We start from the raw sequence: 23341 nt of genomic DNA, 5'->3' as shown, positions 1-23341 counted from the left end.
CATTACAGTAAAGCATTAAATTAGAAAGCATTTTCAGGATGATAAATTCTAATTTAATACGGAATTATGTGAATATACATGGGAATTAATGTAAATTAATTGTCCTTGCTATAGTGTGTCCCAAAAATGTCTGATGTTATCTAATGTATGAGCGTTACACACAGCAGGGAACGAGTTAAGGATTGGTAGTGTGTGTCGAAGAGACAGAAAAAGTGTTTAAGACATCAATGAATATTTTAAGAGAGAGGGAGCTGTGGGAGTAATGGGTGAACTGAAAGAGAGTTGGGCTGCTGAGCGACGGAGAGATAAGTTAATAAACGAACAGAGCAAATGTGTTGGAGGAGAGACAGAAAAGCTGGAGGGATGGGAGATGAATGAATGGCGGACTAATCTGGACTAAGCGATGGAGAGAAGAACTGACATTAATTTAATAAGATGGATGAACGGACAAATAGATGCATTGTGCAATGTTAAAAAAGTCCCCAAACCTGAACAGGCTTGTGACTAACTTAAAGTTTGTTTGCGTGTGTGTGTGCGTGTGGTTTCACAGATGAAATTAAATGGTTTAGAGGTCAGGACACTTGTAGAAAACAGACGCCCCGAACATGTTTTAGACTGATGAGATTTGGAGAAGAACTCAGCAAAATAAGAATTCTAGGACAGGAAACATACAGATGAGCTTATTCTGGACACTGATTTAAACCGGGTAATGGTGAAATTTAACAGGAGCCGCCTCTCCAGTGAATGCGGGTCAAGGGTTTTTGCGCCAGTGTCACACAGGAGCAGCACTTGAGCTAAGCACAGTAACATTTGGACCGACCAGAGGGCACCTGAGGGCACTTAAGATGACCAAAGAGGCCCTAGGGGTGACCTGGGGTGTAGGGCATGCAGACTGATCAGAGGGGTTTTTAGCAGCACTTGGGCTGACCAGAGGAGCACTCGGGTCCCTCTGTTGTGAAATTAGGATAAAAAATGCTCAGTCTGTCAGGTGCTCTGGTTGTAACTCATGTCAAGGTTGACACTTTTCTTCGGGTAACATAAGGCAGTCATACAAAAGTGAAGCATGGAAGTGTCCCAATAGAGCACAAATGTAGGAAACGTGGCCCTATTGACATTGTGGACATATGTCTCAGGGATTGATTTGTTCCCCTTTGAATAGAAATGCCCTTCTTTCAATTAGTGGTTGATAAGAAGATAAGATAATCCTTTGTTAGTCGCACAGCTTACTTGCTTCATAACTTGAACTGCATCTTTTGTACCTGAGGATTCTATTTTAGGTACAATTTTCCTCTCACTTTATGCTACCATTTGGCTACCTCAACTGCCAGAACGACACTGAGCTCATTGCTGATGATTGTCCACTGTATCTCCTAAATGCACATTATGCTTTATCTGAGTAATTTAAGACTGACAGATACTGGCAGTGATTTAAAATCAGAGATTAAATTGGATTGAAGCTTGTCAGAGATGAGCTGAGCTCCACTTATCTCCATCCAAATGACTTCCTGCTGCAGCTCAGCTCCAGCTTCTGGTTGCAATGACATAATGACTCAAACAGGAGAGGGCTCTTGAAAAGATGAAACTAAAGCTATACTCTGCACAGGAGTGTGGGGAATCTGCATAGGCCCTATTCAGTTTACAGTGACGTTTACTTGTTTGTGGTATTTTGTATTCTCCTAAACTTCCTGTTTAGTTCGGAAAAACAGTTGGTCTTATCTGGCTCCTTGAATCATTCAGAATATACAACTATTCTAGTATAAACAGGAAGTTTCACTCAGGGGTGTAGCATAAAATCCTGGGCCCTGTTGCATATGCAGTGTCAGTGAGCAATGATAATAACAATGGCAATTAACATATAATGCAGTTCGTTAACAATAGCGGCAGATAACTGTAATTTATCAGCAATAATACAGTGTGTTCTGTGAAGGGGTGGGAATATGCTTCTCTAAGTTCAGTGAGTCACTATCCATCTACATCGTACTGTTGATTGTAGGCTAATGTTTCTGTTATAATGATAGCACATTTTTATCAATCAAACTGCTCATAGCCCACCAATCATTTTTGAGTGACAAGACGTGATCGGCTGTTCCTGAAGGTGAAGATCAACCAAGGAGCCGAGGTAAAGTTAGGCTTATCACCAGAAATTGACAGTGTCCAGTATTGTTTTGTCTTCATGATTATTGAGCTGTTAACATCTCAGATAATGTTTCATTTGGTCTGTATTATATTACATCAGGTTGCTTAAATTGGCGAAGCAAGCTCTGTAACGTTAGCTAGCTCGAGCTCAAGTAGCTGTAGTAACGTCAGCTAGCTAACAGCATATCCAGTTAACATTAGTAAAGTTAATCCCCAATTATACTGTGAAGATGTAACGTGTTTATTTGTGCAAAAGTAGCAGATTTTATTACCTTTCGTAAATAAATGGTAACATGCTGGTATATACTGTAAAATTACCGTAAAACCCAGTGTGCAGTTTGTTGGATGGTGGCAGTCTGTGCATGTACTGTAGAAAGGCTGTGTGTGTGTGTGTGTGTGCGCATGTGGACTGATGACTGTCTGTGTTTGTACTTAATGTATGCAATACGCTATTTTGCTCTAAAAGACTTTGAAATCATTGGGATATGAATGGCAGGAGCTTCAGTCATAAAGGCTGTTCCAATTGGAACAATACTATGGAAAAGACATCAGTGAATAAACTTTGGTTCAATAACCCTGATGCGTGTGCATTAGTGAGGCATGTAAGGAAAAACAGAAGATAACTCTTCCTTATGTGACTTGGAATGTCAATAGAGGACGTGATCAGTCTGTGTCAGCAACAACAGCCTCATGACACAGAGACACAGAGAGGACTATTATTGTAGGGTTGCAGTGCATAAATCCATGATTTCACAACGAGTCCTCCAAATGAAATTCAGAAGGTGTTGTGGTCCCTGCACTCCAGAACGACACATGGACACATTTTCTGATCTGACACCCTTATCAGCAGGACGACGTCATTTGTCTGTCTCTTTCAAAACCAAATCACAAAAACAACTTTATCAAGACACTGTGAAGAAACATTGTGGTTTGGGTTAAAATTACTTTGTCAAGATTTGGGGTTACAATAATAAACACATGGCTAAGATTAGGGGACAATTGTTGTCATACTTTTAAAAAATCCAATCAGTAGGAATCTGTCAGTAGGAAACAAAGAAAACAGCTGTTGACCCATCCATCCACCCCAACCTCCTGCCTACATGGACTTTGTGAATGGAATGAGGCTTTATTAGGCTTTGTGATAATTAATCTGCATGGATTGATTATCTTGATATGAAGGCTATCATCAAATCTAAACACACCTTATTACATATATATGTATATATCTTCTTTCTGCAAATGTATTACATTTATTTTGCAAATTTCACATTAATGACAAGGGATGCCTCATTGTTGGAGAAATGTATCATACCGTTCTCTTAGTTAACTTGTATTGCTTAAAATCTGCAGAAATGCAGACGAGGCCAACCAGACTAATTTAAATGATCTCATGTCAAAGGTATTTTAGCATTTCTTTCTTTCTGTAGTGTTATCCTTATGTCACCACTTAAAGGTATTTTAGTATTTCTGACTTGCAGTAGTGTCATCCTGATCTCAACACCTAACCCTCTTCCCACCAAAAGGCTGAGGACATGGCCTTGGTGGGTGCATCGGCAGACAGAGGAGGACGACATCTGCAAAGGGGGGTGAAGGGAGAGGAGACAAGATAATGTGTATATATACTCTGTTTTGTCTATTCATTGTTGTTAGACCTCCAAACCATCCGTGGGTCCTTTACCCAGATGATAGAGTTTTGGTATCATACTTAATCCAAGCTCACCCCAAATCATCATGTTTACTTCAGCTGGGTAATATTTCCAATAAAATTCATCACAGAGAATCAAACATAATTTGTCTCAAATCCTGTGACACCTTATTTACCCCTCTCAACTGAGAAGACATGGTGGTGTATTTTTCCGCCCTAGCTTGGCAGTTTTAGAGTTATTCCATGGATTTTATTGATAACTTCTTTGGGTTGTTCCGGGCTGACCTCTGGCTACAACCCTAACCTTTTAATCCCATATGAGCCTGAGCGCAGCCTCAGATACTCATGCAGTGCTTTTTTTTGGCACCTAAAAAGAATGAGTGTAATGCCCTGTGGCTTTGTGAAGCTTAGACTATAGGTCAGTGTCATCCTTTTAAATCACATCTCAAACCCTCCTCTGGACAAATAAAGCCTTTTTCCGCAAATTGACGTACATGTCTTTATTTTGCTTTGTTCAAAAGATATACTTAGACAACCTGCTTTAAAAGATTGGGGAAAGGAGAGGGGAGGGGGCTCAGGAGACGTGAGTGGAGGGCATCACAGAGGAAAAGGCATACAAGTGCCTGGGCAGACAGAGAGGCAGACAGGCAGACAAAGAGATGGATGGGTGGATGGAAAACATTGTTGAGGAGAGGAATAGAAAGTTCTGAATGCTGCTGCGGCAGGCTGTGCTGACGTGAGGAGTGTTCCCAAACACAGTTAGTAGCGACTGCAGACCCACTGCATTACCATACTCACACACACACACACACACACACACACACACACACACACACACACACACACACACACACACACACACACACACACACACACACACACACACACACAAGGCCTATGGGAGAAAGCTGCTTGCAGGCAGAGCTGAATAGAGACAGAATCACCTGTTCTGGTCCTGAAGAGGTCACTGTGTACTCCAGCACCATTTGTGTTAAATTGTGTGTGTGGGCATGTGCTTGCTACAGGTTTGTGAGAGCATGCATTGAGTGTTTTTTTTCACAATATGTTTAATTTGTCTGTGCATTATTTTATTTGTTTTTACATCTAATGGGACCTTCCACAGGTGTGTGTAAAATGTGTGTAGCCATGTGTGTTCATGCACCAATGCGCTTTGTGCAATGGTGTGGATTTGGGTGAGTGTGTGTGTGTTTCCCTGCACAGGTCGGTCCTCTGCTCTCCATTCTCGCCAGTCTGTGCGTCCTCATGGAGCTATAGGTGCGTATCATTGGATCAGTAGCTGCTGCCTGCCACACTGTCCAATCGCATCTAGGGAGAGGAAGAGAGAGGCAGAGAGAGAGAGAGAGAGAGAGAGAGAGAAAGAGAGAGAGAGAGAGAGCGCGAGTGAGATGGGGGAGGGAGGAGAAAGAAAGGAAGAGAGTGAGATTGATCATTTAAACGTCCTGGGCCTTGCAATCCTTTAAGAGATGCTTAAATTTCTACTAAATCCAAAACGTTATTTTTTTTATTTCCATCTTTTCTCGGACTGAAGACGTGAGTTTTTTTTTCTTCTTCTTTCTTTTATTGGGGTAATTCCCACCCAGGAAAGGTGCCATCGCCACCACCAGCAGCAGCAACAGCAGCAGCAGCAGCAGCAGCAGCAGCAGAGGAATATCTCCCAATATCCCATCCCAGGCACGTCGGATAAACTGCAGCAGCGAAAACACGAGGCGAATATTGCGGTGGACGGGAACATGGTCCGTGGGATTTCACACCTCTTACCCTGGCTGGGTACGTTACATTCTACGTTGTCTCATTTGATTTTTGATCTTTTTTTACTGCAGCGAGGACGCAGGTTAAAGCTTTGCATTTGAATGTGTGAGTGTGTGTGTGTGTGTGTGTGTGTGTGTGTTTTTGCCGTAGTCAGCTTCAGTGCAGATAGAGATTTAGTCAGGATATTGTACCTCACAAGCACCTCACTTGCTTCTTTTCTTCTCTTAGTCCGTATTCATGATTGGAATAAGAATGCATCGCGGATTTATCTGTTCTTTTCTGTGTAGAAACATATAAGGGGAGGGTGGCAGGCGGGTTTGCCTTGATAAATGGAGCGTTATTCATCAGCGTGTGTGTGATCACCACTGGAATGTTAACTAGCACCTTGGACAGCCGACACCAATACAATCTAACATGGGAGGAGCGATAGAACTGATCATGTTGGCACTCTAATATCTTTTCTGCTTACTATGGGTGTGTGCGTGCGTGTGATTACACAGAAATTGATGTTGCTGCTCTCTCTGTGTGCGCGTGTGTGTGTGTGTGTGTGTGTGTGTGTGTGTGTGTGTTAATATTCTGCCCTAAGGCCCTTGTGAGAGAGATAGCAGTGTCGGCTGGGGAGCAGCTGTGTGTGTGTGTGTGTGTGTGTGTGTGTGTGTGTGTGTGTGTGTGTGTGTTTGTGATAGAGAGAGAGAGAGAGAGAGAGAGAGAGAGAGAGAGAGAGAGAGAGAGAGTGTGTGTGTGTGTGTGTGTGAGCATGTAGAACGATCAAGAAAGTGTACGTGCGCATCTTTGGATAGAGAAAAACATATGTGTGAGTGTGTGTGTATTATTAAGATACATACATAAGTGGTGTGCATACATCTGTGGGAGAGAGATAGAGAACCAAGTGCGTGTGTCACAGGCTTCCTACCTTATGCTACATGCAGGTCAGGAGCCCCGTGGTGTATTCAGGGTTTAATTAAGCATGTGACGTGACTCTCCACCGCCCCCCCCCCCCCTCACCCCCTCCTACCAGGTCCTGTGATCTGTGAAACAGTGTGTAGTGAGGATGTGACATATGTCTGCGGCTACCAGATACACACGCACACACAGACACACACACACACAGACACAGATATGCCATTTCTGTGGGACACAGCAACTCTGACAGTCTGACACCGAGTTAAGCTGAGCGGACAACATCTCGTTTGCCCTATCTATCGCTCTTGTATCTATTTTTATCATGAATAGCAGCGAGGTAGCACAGCCTATTTTTCTGATGTGATGTGTAAGTTTGCTGTGTGTGTGTGTGCGTGCCTGACATTTTATCTATTTGACACTGTGATTATTCTAATGAAGACTAATTAAATCCTTCTCTCCTTCTCCTTCCATTTCTCTGCCTCTACGTCTCTTTTCCAGGAGGCAGTTTGGGCTTGTTATGGGGGTGACCGGAAGGAGAGAGTGACAGAGGAACAGTGATGCTACTGTTTACATAACGAGAGACTCACACACACACACACTCACACACACACGCCCACACATACACGCACACATGCTCAAATCGCCAGTCCAGGACATACACACTCGCTTAAACACTTCCACACATATATACACACACACACACACACACAGACACGTATTCAAGGGACTCGCTGACTGAGTCACCACACACTCAGAGGCACAGATTCACTGACTCACACACAGGACCAAACACAGACAGACACACACAAAAAAGGAAAAGGTTGTTTGCAAGAGTGAGGACTGTGTGTTGTGTGTGCTACGGGCCAAGCTGAGCAGCAGCTGTGTGTGAGTGTTGGATATCTCTAAAGGGTCAACACAGCTGTAAACCTCGCCCTCCCGAAGGCCCTTCCCCCTTCCCCTCCCATCCTTTATCTCCCAATTTCCCCATAACACACAATCATGTTCAAGTTGAGGACCAGGAGAACTCCCTCTCCCACGTCACCTCTCCCGTCCTTCTACTCCCCATTTGGGATTCTATCCCTCCTCCTCTCCTTCTGTCTCTCCCTTTCCCTCTATCCACCCTCCTCATCGGCGGAACAGACTGTGCCTGTCATCTCCACGGTGCAGGGCCGTATCCGTGGCATTCTGACCCCGTTGCCCTCCGACCTCCTGGGACCCGTCATCCAGTACCTGGGAGTACCATACGCGAGGCCTCCAACAGGAGACCGGCGCTTCCAGCCGCCCGAGCCTCCTTTGCCCTGGCCAGGAATACGAAATGTGACGCAGTTTGCTCCAGTGTGCCCGCAGTCACTGGATGAGAGGAGCATGCTGGGAGATATGATGCCATCCTGGCTCACGGCTAACCTGGATATAGCTGCCACGTACCTCACTCACCAGAGTGAAGATTGTCTCTACCTCAATATCTACGTGCCCACTGAGGAAGGTGAGTGAACCCAAAGGTGTGCACAGACTCTCTGCAGGGTTAGAATTAGAATGACTTGTTTTAGTTCATTCACATGTGAGGTCAAAGCAGAGTGGCAACAAAGTGACACTGCATAACCTAAGAATGACCGCAAAGATGATTTTGAGGGTGACATGTGATTAAATATGGAAGTGTCCTGTAAGGTCACAGACAAATCCTTGTTGAATAACAAAATAGAAATACATATCTTTTTAAACCCGGAGCCCATTCCCCTCCACTCCTCTTGTGGACGCCTGTGGTTGAACCAACACTTAATATGCAGACACCTGCGTCAGTCGCCAAGGGGTTCACGCCTTTACTTGTGGAGGAAAGTGGGAAGGACACAGACTCACTCATGCATACATATTGGTTCATACACATGCATGTGACCCCGCACACACACACACACACACACACACACACACACACACACACACACACACACACACACACACACACAAACACACACAAACACACGATGGCAAGCATAAGCACTCTCACAGCCTCAATTTATATCCACCCACTGAGAAATGAAGGAATGGAGATACGAAGAGCATAGGGAAGCAAGAGAGCCACAGACTTCCTGTTTTTGTATATATAAACCCACCGAGTGATTAAAGGCTGAGATACATACAAATGGACAGGTGGACAGTCAGTCAAACACACACACACACACACACACACACACACACACACACACACACACACACACACACACACACACACACACACACGATAAGGACATTTATTAAAAAAAGACAGAATGGAGGCAGAAGGAAGGTGGGCGGATCTGTGCTTACACTCACGCACAGAAAGTGATTCTGTATAGCACTGGCATCAGGTGCTTCATTGATGTCACCTTGAACATTGGTTTGAACACAATGTCAGCCCATATGTTGCTGCAAATATCTATCTATCTATCTATCTATCTATCTATCTATCTATCTATCTATCTATCTATCTATCTATCTATCTATCTATCTATCTATCTATCTATCCATCCATCCATTTATCTATCCATCTATATCTATAATTCTCTCTCTCTCTCTCTCTCTCTCTCTCTCTCTCTCTCTCTGTCTCTCTCACTCTCTCACTCTCTCCCCTAGACATCCATGAGGAGGGGGGTCAGCGGCCGGTGATGGTCTACGTCCACGGGGGCTCGTACACAGAAGGCACTGGCAACATGATGGATGGCAGCGTGCTGGCAAGCTACGGCAACGTCATTGTCATAACCCTCAACTATCGCCTAGGAGTACTGGGTAAAAGGATATCTCTTCTATATCTAATATATTTTCTATATTTTTGCGATTTGCGAACACCCCGGTACTAAAGGGTAATATGACTGTATATTTGTTTAATATGGCTGTAGCTGCATTTCAAAATACCCCCCAGCCTGTTAGCATCACTGTTAAAACATACCTCTTGATTCTATATTCCAATCCTTTTTGATCCTATTGAGGTATTCTGCAATAGAGATAACTATATCTTGAAAGAGGCATGCCTTCTGGGCACTTGCAACCAGGAAGCAATCTATAGTGAAACAATTCACATTTTAAAATGACTGTATTTGTGCTTCAACAGCACGCTCCACCTTTAAGCAAGAACAAAAGCAGTACAATTACTGCCCAGGTGCTCTGAGTATTCTGATAATATCACTGCGGTATCATGCACCCACTCTATGGTAATTTACTTTATTTTATGGATGATGAATGGGTAATATTTAGAAATGCACTTTACACTCATCTTTTGCATTTATGTAAGTTGGGAATTTAGCTGTTTTTTTTTTTTTAAATAGCAAAAGGATAGATGTGTCACCTGCTAGAAGACTAAGAAGCTAAGAGGAGGTGGTGTGGGTAGAAGAGATGTCCATTACAGTCAATCATTAGATCTCAAACTCCAGTTAGGTACTGATTAATGTTCACATATGATTTTCATATGTTTTTATAGAAAACCATAGTCAGTGTTTTTCAATTCAGTTTTATTTTCTGTTTTGCTATGGGTTGTAAGGTTTTAATTGGGTGATTTAGGATTTATATGCAATTGTTCCTCACTTTGAATTTCACATATTTCTTTACATTTACATTATATTCACCATCTGGATTGTTTAATCCTTCAGCGAGCTGTGCAATGTGAAAAACATTAGTGAGTTGTTTTCACCCAGAGTGTCTTTTTGTTTTTTTAGTGAATAAATGTTCAGTATGGGTGTCCCTAGTGGAAATAAACCCCCTGAAGCCATTCTCCCACTACTAGCATTGACTCAAATCTTTATACCTCCATGACTCTCTGACTCATTGCTCTCTGAACAGTGAAAATCTGATTCCCTGTGGTTTTTCAAATTGTAGACAGCTATGCAAAGCACACAGGCTGAATAAATAGAATATCTTAGAATCCTGGTATTTAGGCTTTTTGCAGCTGTAATTCTGAATATTACAAAACCTGAGCACGGTCCCAGGGAGGGTGACTTTGAAGGCATCATTCACTTTAGTAAAGAGTAGTTTGTGTGAGCACAGCATAACTTCATATTGACTAAGTCAGATATACGAGCTGCACATCACACCACTGGCTGGGTTAAATCATGTCCTCACTCTCATTAGGAGTTGCCCCTCTTTATTAAATAATTTGAAGAGATTAATTAAAATGTGCCAGGAGGTTAATAACATGTGTGCAATGCAGTATGTTTGAATTTAGCCTATTCAACAATATAAAAAATGATGTGACTGTGTTGATTTATGTTACAGAAAGTGAATAAGGCTTTTGATAAATTGTATGTAGATGTATCAATTAAAATGTACTTCCTATAAGAGAGCAACAGTAAAGAAAAAATTCTTACAGCATTTGGCTGCGCTTTCCCTTAATTATTTAGTGCACTTACTTAGTTCTCTACCTTTTTATGCAGTTTTTATAGCACATTTAGACCATGTGAACACACAAATCATGTTAATACTGTATGAGAGATATTTCTCTCTCAGCGGGAAGGAGCATTCTGAGTTGTCTTTTAATTAGGCGGAGCATGTTTATGAAAATGGAGTTGTTTACATTATAAAAGGTTACAATCAACAAAAAGTTATTGAGTTGAGTTTATGAGGTCCATTCTTTCTTTTCTGTATTTTAGAAGCTTTCAATGCTTTTATTATATATTGATTTTATGTGATGGCATAAATCTGCATCTGCTTTGTGGGTGAATCAACAATTTAATTCTAACCTTGGGGATAAAACAGTCGCTAGCTGCAATCCTCATATCGAGCTAAACAAAGCCAATCCAACATGCTTCTTTTTTGTCTTCATCTCCATCCTCTGTGTTTGCACCACTTCCAATACGATCATCACCATCATCGTCATCACCATCATCATCATTCATCGTCACCACTAGCAGTGTCTTCCTCTTCTTCTTCCTCATCATTGTCATCATAAGTTGGATGCATGAGGTGAGCCCATATATTCAAAGTGAATCTTATTGTACACTGCTGGAATTGTTTCCAATGAAATTATTGAAATTGATGAAACTGAAAAATATGAAAGTACATCTAATATATATGAAGGTATTCTGAAACAGTTTTTACAATGACATTTTTATAATTTACTTATAATGTCCGTTTTGCATGAAATAAATTTCTGACAAATTTCATATAAGCGATGAAATGTATAATTTTAACGGCGTCGCCTTTCTTGCTCATTATACTCTTACAGTCTGTGTTCAAGGCCAGCTTGAGGTTCAGAGAATTAAGCTTCTGCAGCAATGAGATATACCGTAGTGGAGTGAGCCATTAGGATCCTTTTTGTTTACTTAACACCGTCAGCAGTAAAGGGAATAAGGGATAGCTGCGTTGTAACTGTATGTGTGTGCCTTGGCTTATGTTGAGTTGTGTGTAAGTTGATTTTGCCATTTTAATCCAGTTTGCAAGGGATCGTAGGGGAGGCCCATCATGTTTCTTTAACATCTCTTCTATGATGATAAAAAGTATTAAAAAAAAGGATTTTTAATCATGCATGAATTAATCTTAACAGTGGAGATGCCTTGATGTGGGAATCACCTCCCTGTGTGTTTGTACATTGTAACATGACTTTCCAAAAAGTCAGGACAAACCTCTTTTGATCGACAAATTATTTATGCAGTTTGCTCAATTGTCAGTGCGTTTTTTAAATTTCATAAGTCATTGAACTTGAAGTACTATGTGTTCTACTGTGTGTAATAACAATATCTCCCTCTCTGTCTGCCTGTAGGATTTCTTAGTACAGGTGACCAGGCGGCAAAAGGGAACTACGGCTTGCTGGATCAGATCCAGGCTCTGCGCTGGGTAAAGGAGAATATCGCAGCCTTCGGAGGAGACCCAAGCAGGGTCACTGTGTTTGGATCGGGGGCCGGGGCCTCGTGCGTCAGCCTGCTCACCTTGTCTCACTACTCTGAGGGTAAGGAAGAACCATGGACAAAAACCCTTCTCACCTTGTGTGTTTTATTCAGTTTAACTTATACGGCACAGATGTGGAAAGGACTATAGGGCGATAGACAGTTGGGCACCTATGATAGTTGGCATCAAGGTGGGTGCTGTGAAAGCTGTGACACTCATGGTTATGAAACCTTTCATGGTCTCCAGTGGACCGATACGGCTTTCATTTACTGGTAGAAATGCCTGAATAAGCCTTTGAATTCTCTGAATAATACAGCCTGCCTGTGACTCATATAGCTAAAAGCTGTATTATTTTAAACTGTTAACCCTTACCTGCTTGAACCAGATGCTCTAACCATGACCTGTCATCCTTTTGAATAATGCATATCTGTGAGTTCACTGTTTTCTTGCTGTGGGAATAGTTCTGCATCTTGTTTATGTATGCAAATGTAGTGTGCAATCATATGGATGCATTCATGTATGCGTGTGTGGGTGCATATGCATCCATAAATGTATACATGTGTGTGCCTCAGTGTATATGCTTCCTACACTCATATTCGTATTTATGTGTGTGTGTTCATGTGTATCTCAGACCTGTTCCACAGAGCCATCATCCAGAGCGGCAGCGCTTTAGCCAGTTGGGCTGTCAACTACCAGCCAAGCAAGTACGCCCGGCAGCTCGGTGAGAGGGTGGGCTGCGGCATCGACGACAGCACCCAACTGGTTGCCTGTCTTCAGGGCCGGAGTTACCGCGAACTTGTGGAGCAGAGCATAACGCCGGCCAAATATCACACGGCTTTTGCCCCGGTGATTGATGGTGATGTTATACCGGATGACCCCCAGATTCTGATGGAGCAGGGAGAGTTTCTGAACTACGATGTGATGCTGGGGGTTAATCAGGGCGAGGGCGTGAAGTTTGTGGAGGGCATTGTGGACTCAGAGGACGGTGTCACGGCTGAGGACTTTGACTTTGCAGTGTCAGACTTTGTGGATAGTTTATATGGATACCCAGAAGGCCGAGATACACTGAGAGAGAGCATAAGGTGAGTGCGTCTCTAAATGTCTGAATGTATTTAAGGAACAGTTTGAAGAAAGAAAAAGAAAAGAATTAAAAAGTTTGACATTTTGCCCAGAGTTAGATGAAAAAAATTATACCACTCTCATGTCTGTTAAATATGAAGCTATAGTCAAGAGATGGTTGGCTGACAAGACAGACAACACGTAGCCTGGCTCTGTCCAAAGGAAATTAAATCTACCTACCAGTATCTCTACAGTTTACTGATTAAAATGTTATATCTCGTGACTTTGATCGGTACACAGACCACAGTGTAAAATTGACAATTTGTGGTGTTACATGGGGTTATGTTGCTGGACTATTTCTTGACCGGGAGTAGTGACATCCTTGAATCTTGGTGTCAATTTTCTCATCTAACTCTTGGCAAGAAAGCCAATAAGTGTATTTACCAAACTATTCCTTCAAATGGATGTTTAAAATAATTGATTTACAAATATACTTATTCGCTTATTCACTTTAATAACAAAAAAAGATTTGTTAATAGATTCGTTGATAGCTAACTTCAAATGTGTACACTAAAGGTTCATGTACACGGACTGGGCAGACCGTGACAATGCAGAAACCCGGCGGAAGACTCTGGTAGCGCTATTCACAGACCACCAATGGGTGGCGCCAGCGATCGCCACAGCTGACCTCCACGCTCAGTATGGATCCCCCACCTACTTCTACTCATTTTACCACCACTGCCAGAGTGACGCCACACCGCCCTGGGCTGACTCCGCCCATGGTGATGAGGTAAATTGATGTCAACGTGTTATATTGCTTTACAGAGATTGCATTAGTGACAGTTGTAGTAGTGTGGTGAAAGTGGTGGCATAGAACATGATATGAGACATCAACAAGAGGAGTAAAGATAGGACATTTTGCTTCGGGTATTTCAGACCGAGGCAAAAATGAAGGTGACTAATGTCCCAAAGATTTTAGAAATATGAATGCGATGAATCAAGAGCTCTCGGTTTAGATTTACCGTGAAGTGCTGCTTCATATTGATTTGTTCAAAGTGCTTAATAAGTGGAATCAAGCAATCCTCTACAGCACAAAATACTTGAAATGTTCATGAAATGTATTTTGCTGCAGGTCTGATTTAAAAGCTGCTTTATATTTACCGCTGTGTTGATTATAGTTTATTACAGTAGTCTTTTCCTCTGTACTTAGTAACAAAGTATTTGTAAAAGGTGTACACTTTCTTGTGTTATGGACAGCGCACTAAATGTGTGTATGTACATGCATGTGTTGTTGGTGTTTGTGGGTGTAGATTTCACTCCAGATGATTGGGGATGACTTATCACACTGAATATGGATGTAGTGACTTCAGGTTTACTGCACTTACACATTAAGCAGTATTTGTCTTTGCTAGGATGAGGTTAGAGTTTGTCATGCCTCAGTTAGGGTTCCGGTTACAGTCAAGAGAATGAATGTCATCTGTTGGCTCCTACCGTACACTATCCTCAAATGTGTGTCTGTATGTCTGCATAGGTGCCCTACGTGTTCGGCGTGCCCATGGTGGGACCCACCGATCTGTTCAACTGTAACTTCTCCAAGAACGACGTGATGCTGAGTGCCGTTGTCATGACTTACTGGACCAACTTTGCCAAGACTGGGTGAGCTGTTAAAATGTTCTCTGATGTGAGACGTTGATTTCAGTTAGCAAATCCCACTGAGAAGAGTTTTTCCCGTTTTGCCTGACTATACTGTATAAAGACAATCAAGAGAACAAGAACAAACAAAGCACAGCTTCAGCATGACTCAGTTCTCTTTATTTCTGCCTTCTTAGACACAGAAAACCGTTTCTAATTTCTGCCAGCGATATCTTATCCCCATCCACATGTAGAAAATGTCTCATGATAACGGATGAAAGCCAGGCCAATTAATCACACTTTAAAACATGAAAGAAAATGCACAGTTGTCAGTAAGACATTATCCTCCATCTTGGACGCGCTGCAGAGACAAGGTTTTGGCAACGCAGACTGTTGTTGCTGTAACTGTGGACAGCTCACTCTCGATTTTACAGGAACAAATCTCCTCCAGGCTTGAAAAAAGACAGCCAAGACTCAAGTCTGTGGTGTCATCAAGATAAACAGCATAGTCTCTCATACGTTTTCTTTATGTGTAATTTGTTGGACTGATTGATAGTTAACATGAACATGGGCATGGAGTGTAGTTATCTGGCAGGGTTCACACACTCAAAACCGCACAAAATTGAGGACACAATAACAGGTTTTGTTTAGCATTAAGTATTTCCCACAAATGACGCATGGGTAAATGCAATGGTGCCAATTTGTAGGACTTTGTGCAGGAGACAGATCAGCCTAAATCCATTTCTCTATCATTTTTTCTCTATCAAGATAAATAACATTTTAATTGCATAGAAACAAAAGTTTTTAAGAAATACTGGGATTCATTTGAAATGGAAGTTTGAACTGAGTGAAGCTAAGATTTAATGATGCATGAGAGGTAAACACCTGAATTTTAGAGCAAAAAAAATAATGAGCTGACAGGCAAAGGATATGTTACTATGTCTTTTCTTTCAACTGGCCTCTGACGTCTGACGAGAAGACAGTACTTTAGATACAATCATGAAAGCAGCACTGCAGACTCATTTTGGCAGAGGGTGCACTCGGGTTCTCTGTCATGTCAAAATCTCGATGTTGCTTGTCTTCCTTGGGTCTTGGCTGAGAAAGTAAAATAAGCTTCTCAGTTAATCTTCTCCTCTGTTCTGTTCTATTCTCTTTTCAACTTAAATTAAATTAAATTAAATTAAATTAAATTAAATTAAATTAAATTAAATTAAATTAAATTGATTTAAATTAAATTAAATTAAATTAAATTAAATTCAAGTCAATTCAATTCAAGTCAATTCAATTCAATTCAATTCAAGGGCTTTATGGACATGAACGTTTTAAAACCAATTTTACAAAAGCATCATACAACAACTACAGCAACTACACATTGATCATATATTTATACAATACACAAACACAGTAATATTGTCAATAACACCACATGGATACAATACGATATCAAAACGGTCCGAATATGCAGCTCAGTAAATCACATGTTTCTGTCCTAATATAATCTGTTGTTTTTCACTATCATCTAGCTCTGTGCAGTTTGTGATTAACAAATGAAATTTCCTAAAGTATTCCACTCTGATATTAATATATTTTTAAAGGAAGAGCATCTCAGTCTCTACTTCCTCTCCTCTCCTCTCCTCTCCTCTTCTTTTCTTTTCTCTTCCCTCTTTCGGCATACTCATTCAGTCATGATCAAAACTGGTGCAATGATACAGAGAGCTTATTCAATACATTAAATCAAAATTAAAATGATCTGCCAGTGGCTAAAAAAGCTTCTAGATATCCAATTTATTAAATTGAATGTGAAATGATCTGCCAGTAGCAAAGAATACTACAGTTGTAGAAAGGATCCACATTACAACTTTAAGAACCCTGACAGTCCACTCTGATAAGAGTACCTTTTATCTCTCCACTCTGACATGATATACAAGATAAAAGTAATTGTTGAGGATGGACCCTCTTTCTGCAGTGCTTGAAGTGAGTAATTACCAGTAATTAATCCAATCGAGGCTCACTCCACTGAGACTTCTTCAGATTTACAGAGACATCTGCGGTCTAGACCTTGATCTAAATCACGATAGCGCCTTGCTATCTCACAACATACTAAATTAGGACTGGGCTTGTACATATTTTGACTCTGATATTTAAATAAAAGTCTTTAATGCAGGTGCATTAAGGCAATCACATTGCATCAAGTTAGCTGTCTCTTGCCCAAAGCCTGTGCTGTGATTGCCGCCGCAGCAAGCTGCAGATCAAAATCACTGTGGAGGGTTGTTAAGATTTCAGTGCGCACTTCAATTATCAATGGGGAACTTTCTCTGAAGAACGATTTCACCCGGTTGAGAGCACCTCAGATGGTGATGGAACTCTGCAACAGCTCAATTTAAGTGAGAGGGTATGATGCTCCCTGATGTATATTTTGTAAGTCGCTGTGTATAAATCCTCCGCCCGCGTGTGTGTTTGTGTGCTGCTAGGTCTTTACGCTAGCTGCCTTTTTGTACCGTTCATAAGGTGATGATTGACAAGTGAGCATATAGCGTGTAACTGGCAAGTCTGTGAAGATGTGCCACCCTTTCATTTACGTCTTTTTTTGCTGCTGACACAAATAAGTCGTAAATTGTCGAGTAAATTCCTGTCCGTATGTGTCAGAAAGGTGATTTTTCAGGATATATTCATGATGCAACAGACACGTCCACCTTAAATCAGATATCTGACAGTCTTTAGAGGGGCAACTATCCAGACACAGCTGTAGGAGTTTCAACCGTGGACTTTGTGATTTGAACAGACATATTAAGTGGACACAAATCAATGATCTGCAACTGAATCACCTCTGAGCTATGTGTACCGGAAAATGAAACTTGTTTTGCTTTTTGCAAATATTTCTTGCTACAATTTTGTCTTTTGTTACTTTGATATTGATTTAGAAAGATGTGTGCCAGCTCTGGTGAAACTATTGGACAACATTAAAGAAAGTCATAACCCTACAGGAGGGTATTTTTAAAATACGACCCTTGATTGTAAATATGTGGGTGGAAACTCTGTATTCTCTCTCTCTCTCTCTCTCTCTCTCTCTCTCTCTCTCTGTCTCTCTCTCTCGCTCTCTCTCTCTCCATATATATATATATATATATATAAAACAACATAATAAAAAAAGTAAATTACCACCAACCCATCCAGAATAACTCATTGTGTTTCACTCTTTCTAGTGACCCAAACCAGCCAGTTCCTCAAGATACTAAGTTCATCCACACTAAACCTAACCGTTTCGAAGAAGTGGCCTGGTCTAAATACACCCCTAAAGAGCAGCTGTATCTCCATATTGGCCTGAAGCCCCGTGTCAGAGACCACTACCGTGCCACCAAAATCTCCTTCTGGCTCCAGCTGGTCCCTCACTTGCATCATGTCAATGAGCTTCTCCAGTCGGTGTCCTCCTTCACGCACAGTCCCTCTCCACAGGATGACACTCCTTATTCCTACACTAAGCGTCTAGCCAAAGGTTGGCCGCCTAGCAGTACACGTCATCCAGGTTCACAAGGAGGTACTCCACAGCCGCCAGAGTCTGCATTAGGCCAAGGTGGAGCGGAAGACGGGGTCCGCGTCCCTCCTGAGGACTACTCAACTGAGCTCTCGGTGACGATCGCGGTGGGAGCTTCACTGCTGTTTCTTAACATCCTCGCGTTCGCAGCACTGTTGTACAAGAAAGACAAGAGGCGTCTGGAGCATCGTCGGCCACGTCCACTTCCTCCCCCAAGACGGGACATCACGCCTGCAGATGTCGCTGCCCACCTGCAAGGGGAGGGACTGATGTCATTACAGGTGAGTCCTGTGTTTTTGTATTCATTGTGCTTGTGTGTACATTTTATTTTTACCGTAACTGAAGCAAATGTGTGTGGTGTCTGTGTGCTTCTGCAACAACATTTCATTTGTAGTCAAAATAATCAATGCTTATTGTTAATAATTGCACACGTTATCATGATAATATATATTTTAAGTAACATCAAGCCAGTTAAGGTTGTCACTGAATAAACTACTTTGTTGCCAGTGGAGAAGCTGCCAGTAGAGCACTTCTGCAAAACACAGTCATCTGCAGACATTATCACTGCAAGGATGTGTGTGTTTGTGTGTGTATGTGCCATTTTGTTTTGATGCATGTGTGTGTGAGAGCTGTGTCCAATTGCCTCAATTGCTTCCAATTGCCTCCAATTCATCTACTGACTATTTGGTCTCTTTTGAGCTCAGTTAATGGCTTTGAAATCTCCCACAGTGAGTGCTAGATGTCAGATATTGTATCAAGCAGACAAATACTGTTAATTGTCAATTGAACCACAGTAATGTAGCTTGACATTGCAGCCGCTTTTATAATTGTATTAGATTATTGGAAATATCTTTGTGTGGTGTTTTGAGCTTTTTGGGCACCACCAGTAGACCTGACGTGATGAGGAAAAATCTGATGTTTTTGTATCAGTATAGCTTATTATTATGCAATATATGCTTGCTAAATGGAAAATTATTGAAAATAAGTCATGAGTGGTTTAAATGATGATGACAAATAGAGCAGTGACACAGTTTGATTTGATTGACTGAGGATTGAACATCTTTGGGATTTGAACGGTTAGATGACATGTGATCTTGGGCTTTGGGAAATGGTGATGACGTTTTATGTTATAAAAAAAAAAATTGTTTAAATAATTGAAGAAATTAATTGGTAGATTGATAGATCTGTCATACTGACAGCCATGATTGATTATTTGATTATTCGGGTTTCTCTCCCTTTATGTCTCTTTGTGTCCCCATTGCTTTATCTCCTGACATTTCTTCATCATTCAACCTTTCAGGTGAAGCAGCTGGAGTGTGATGCTGCATCAGCAGACGAGAGGAACAACACTCATCACCATCACACTCTGGATACGCTGGACGCCCTGGACGGCATGGACACCCAGGACATCTACAGCACACTGGACACCGTACGCCTCACCTGCCCACCCGATTACACCCTGACCTTGCGCCGCTCACCTGACGACGTCCCCCTCATGACCTCTCTGACCCCAGGATCACTGCCTGTGACTCCTGGGTCACACCCTGTTACCCCGGCGACGCCGATGACCCCCATGACGCCTGGATCAGTGGTGGGGATGAGGATGGGGCATCCGCACCAGGGATACACACACCATAGCCCATATAGTAATACACACTTGCCACACACACACATCTCCACGCACACACACTCCACCACACGTGTATAACCGCAGCAAGATACTTGCACACACAAGGACATAATTACAACACATACACTCATACTAACACACGCACAAACACACCCACGCACCCACCCACCCACACACACACACACACACACACACACACACACACACACACACACACACACACACACACACACACACACACACACACACACACACACACACACACACACACACACACACACACACACACACACACACACACACACATACATACATACACAAAACAAAAGACTTAAATACCTCTACTAATTACCCTGCAGGATTGTTTCAGATGGAGTCACAGAAAGACATTTTCAGTAACAGGATGAAAAGACAGACAGCTGTGTGTTGCATGTCGGGAACTAAAGACAAACTGGATCCCGGGAGATGCAGTTCTATGCATCACTTGCTCATAACCTTGAACGAGATGAACCAAGGCATCCATCAAATGTCTCAAAACCTGCTTTGGATATTAAATCTTCTGCTTTTTCTACACCGGAGGAGGAAGAGGAGGAGCGCTGTGGCAAAAGGGTCAGTTATGGATCAGTTTACATCTCCTACTGTACGTGTGCTGCACGGTGAGGCAGTGCTGAGACTGATCAGAGCACATGCAGATGCAGATGCAGATGTAGATGCAGAACTCAGCTAAGAAGTACCACACACAGACTGCTGATGTCAACTTGAACAACCTGTGAAATGTGAATGTAGCATTTTTTTCCATTAAAAGATCAAAGGCCCTATCTGCCAAGGATCAAACTAAGCTGAGGAGAAAATAACAAATTTCAGAAAGAGATGGATGTAAAGAACGACAGAGAGGAAAAGGAGAGGAAAAAAAAAACATTAGCTGAAGGAAAAGTTCGTCAGAAGGTGGGAAAGAGATTAAGATTTTATTGAGAGGGATTTAACAGCTGTGAGAGTGAGACAGACAAAGTGAGATAGAGTGATATGGAAAACACAGGGATGGGAAGTGTGCCAAGAGACAGAAATTAGCTTCAGAAGATGAAAGGGCCTCTAAAGTGTTGTCAGATTTACTGAAGAATCACTCTAACCAGCTATGTGTTAAACTCTTGTAAATAGAATGGAAAGATACAGATGATATATTATGATTTATAGCATTTACCTGCTGTTGCATTAAAACATGACTTATTTAACCACATAAATGCTTTCATTTCAGATATTACTATATTATTGTATAGGTGTCCTGAAGCAAGGCTGGTTGTCTTTCTATCTCACCCACTGTAGTATGTACACAGTACTTTTATTTAAAGGCTATATTTGCTATGCACAGTCATTTCAATAATTCTTAACTGTGTAAACATCTCGATACTTGTTTAATAGTTGAAGTATAGGCCATTTTCCACACCATCTACTGTTGTTTGACCATCTGATGACGAGCTAGTACTGTGTAGATAATGCAATATTGGTTTGATGATTGAGCACCAGCCAAAAACCATGACCCATTAATCCCTTCCCGTTCTCCTTTCCCCCTTGCTCCTAACATTTCTCTTTAAGGCCTTACCCTTAATTCCTAATAAACCCAACCTCAATTAATGTCTCTGCAGACAGACAGGTGGTGATGATTCAGGAGGTTCCACGTCACAGCGTGTCCCCAAAAAGTTGAGATCGTTTCACATCTTACCAGGAGCCCCAGTAATTATAGAAGATCCCCTGCTTGAACTACCTAATGCTGACTGAAATCTTGTTTAACTAAGAATTGTTAAAGCTTAAAATTTCTCCAGTGTCACCTATAATCTGTAGAAAAAAACCTGAATCTGTCACCTACATTTTAAAGCCTGGAGTTTGGTTTACCATGTTGTCAATTATTCTGAGCCAAATTTGATTAATTAGCAGCAGCAGCCTGGGTGGAGCTGAGGAGGGATGATCAGTGTGGCTTTGCTTGATAGTTTGACTTGACATTGAAGGCAAACACAACTTTTCCCCTCCTTAATATCCTCTTAATGGAGCTATATTCTTTTTCAAATTGCCACGTACATATGCTTTAGAAGAAGCAAAATTAATTATTAAAAGCAACCAACATCTTGTGGAAATAATGATTGATTTTATTTTAGAAAGAAGCTGAAGGTTTTCCTGCTGACTTCACAGCGAGTGCTTGAGGGCGGTGGTGGTTACTGCTTTGTGTCATCATAATGAGATTTGCAGCATTCAGAAAATCTATTTCAACCAATTCATATTGACAATTCATGTGCCAGATATGTGGTACTGTCATGGCTGCCATTAAGAAATGACAAATGGTCAAACTCTGTCTATGTGGTTGCTAATGTAAAGATAAAAACCTTATAAGTCAACTAAACAATAAACCCCAAACTCCTAAACCTTGATCCTAACCGGTAACATAACCAAAGGCCTTAACCATGATATTGTAACTTCCCTGTTTTATCCTGTTTTCCCGCTCTTTCCGTCCCCTAACCCCCCCCCCCCCAGCCTCATCTGTGTGACTACATGCAGCTTTGTCACAGTGTGGCCTATTTAACCTCCTCTCATCCTAAGTAACTTCTTCATGAGAGATTTTAGTTAATTGTCAACAGAATACATCAACAATGAAAGCCGAACAATTTGTGGATGACAAGCAAAGAACTTTTACAAAATGATATAAAAATAACATTTAATGTATGTTTGATTGACTGAATATTTTTTTCATATGGGTTTATTGACTCAGCGGATGGCTGGATTGTGTCAAGCATAAAACATTTTTGCTGCATTTTTGAAAAATAAAAATATCAGTATTTTACAATTTATGAGCATTTTAAATGTCTTGTATGTCTTAATTCAGAATACTGTTCATAGGAATTTAGAGGAGATTTTAGAGGAGGCTTTGCTAATTTCATCCTCTATTTTTAGTATTTAAAGTGATTCCTTACCACAGAAATTGGCAAGTAACACATTAAATTAGCAGTGATAATGTTGTTCTTTTGTTTTAAATTGGTATTTGGGTTTTGGTTATCAGACATTTACATTTTCAAGAAAGTGGTAGAATTTATTCTGATCCTCAAAAAGTTTTGAGAGAATTATTTGCTTTCTTGCTGTCTATACGTTGAATCTGAAGCTATAGCCAGGACGGTGTGCCTAGATTAGCAATTAAGAGTGAAAG

General features: G+C 41.4%; 1 protein-coding gene across 1 annotated transcript; it reads left to right on the top strand.

Annotated features, from left to right (window-relative positions):
- Window positions 1-5114: 5114 nt before the first annotated feature.
- On the top strand, window positions 5115-22984 carry LOC137866845 (neuroligin-4, X-linked-like). Its single transcript, XM_068703033.1, has 9 exons — window positions 5115-5569; window positions 6953-7937; window positions 9062-9214; window positions 12177-12362; window positions 12933-13383; window positions 13937-14150; window positions 14892-15016; window positions 18196-18805; window positions 19825-22984. Exons 2-9 carry the CDS (start codon window positions 7454-7456, stop codon window positions 20230-20232), a joined length of 2631 nt encoding a protein of 876 aa, XP_068559134.1. The 5' UTR covers window positions 5115-5569; window positions 6953-7453; the 3' UTR covers window positions 20233-22984.
- The last annotated feature ends 357 nt before the right edge of the window (window positions 22985-23341 follow it).

The sequence above is a fragment of the Cebidichthys violaceus genome, unplaced genomic scaffold (assembly GCF_023349555.1).
Source record: "Cebidichthys violaceus isolate CVI_PGR_0920_01 unplaced genomic scaffold, fCebVio1.0.p SCAF_11, whole genome shotgun sequence".
In the NCBI taxonomy this organism is placed as follows: domain Eukaryota; kingdom Metazoa; phylum Chordata; class Actinopteri; order Perciformes; family Stichaeidae; genus Cebidichthys; species Cebidichthys violaceus.
The sequence above is the reverse complement of the archived record's forward strand: the minus strand, read 5'-3'. Positions and strand labels throughout refer to the sequence as shown.

Excerpts from the sequence above, each read along its gene's own strand:
- LOC137866845 (XM_068703033.1), top strand. The coding sequence starts at position 7,454 with ATGTTCAAGTTGAGGACCAGGAGAACTCCCTCTCCCACGTCACCTCTC. Across the intron at positions 7,938-9,061 it reads CTACGTGCCCACTGAGGAAG|ACATCCATGAGGAGGGGGGT; the intron begins GTGAGTGAACCC and ends TCTCTCCCCTAG. Across the intron at positions 12,363-12,932 it reads CTTGTCTCACTACTCTGAGG|ACCTGTTCCACAGAGCCATC; the intron begins GTAAGGAAGAAC and ends TGTGTATCTCAG.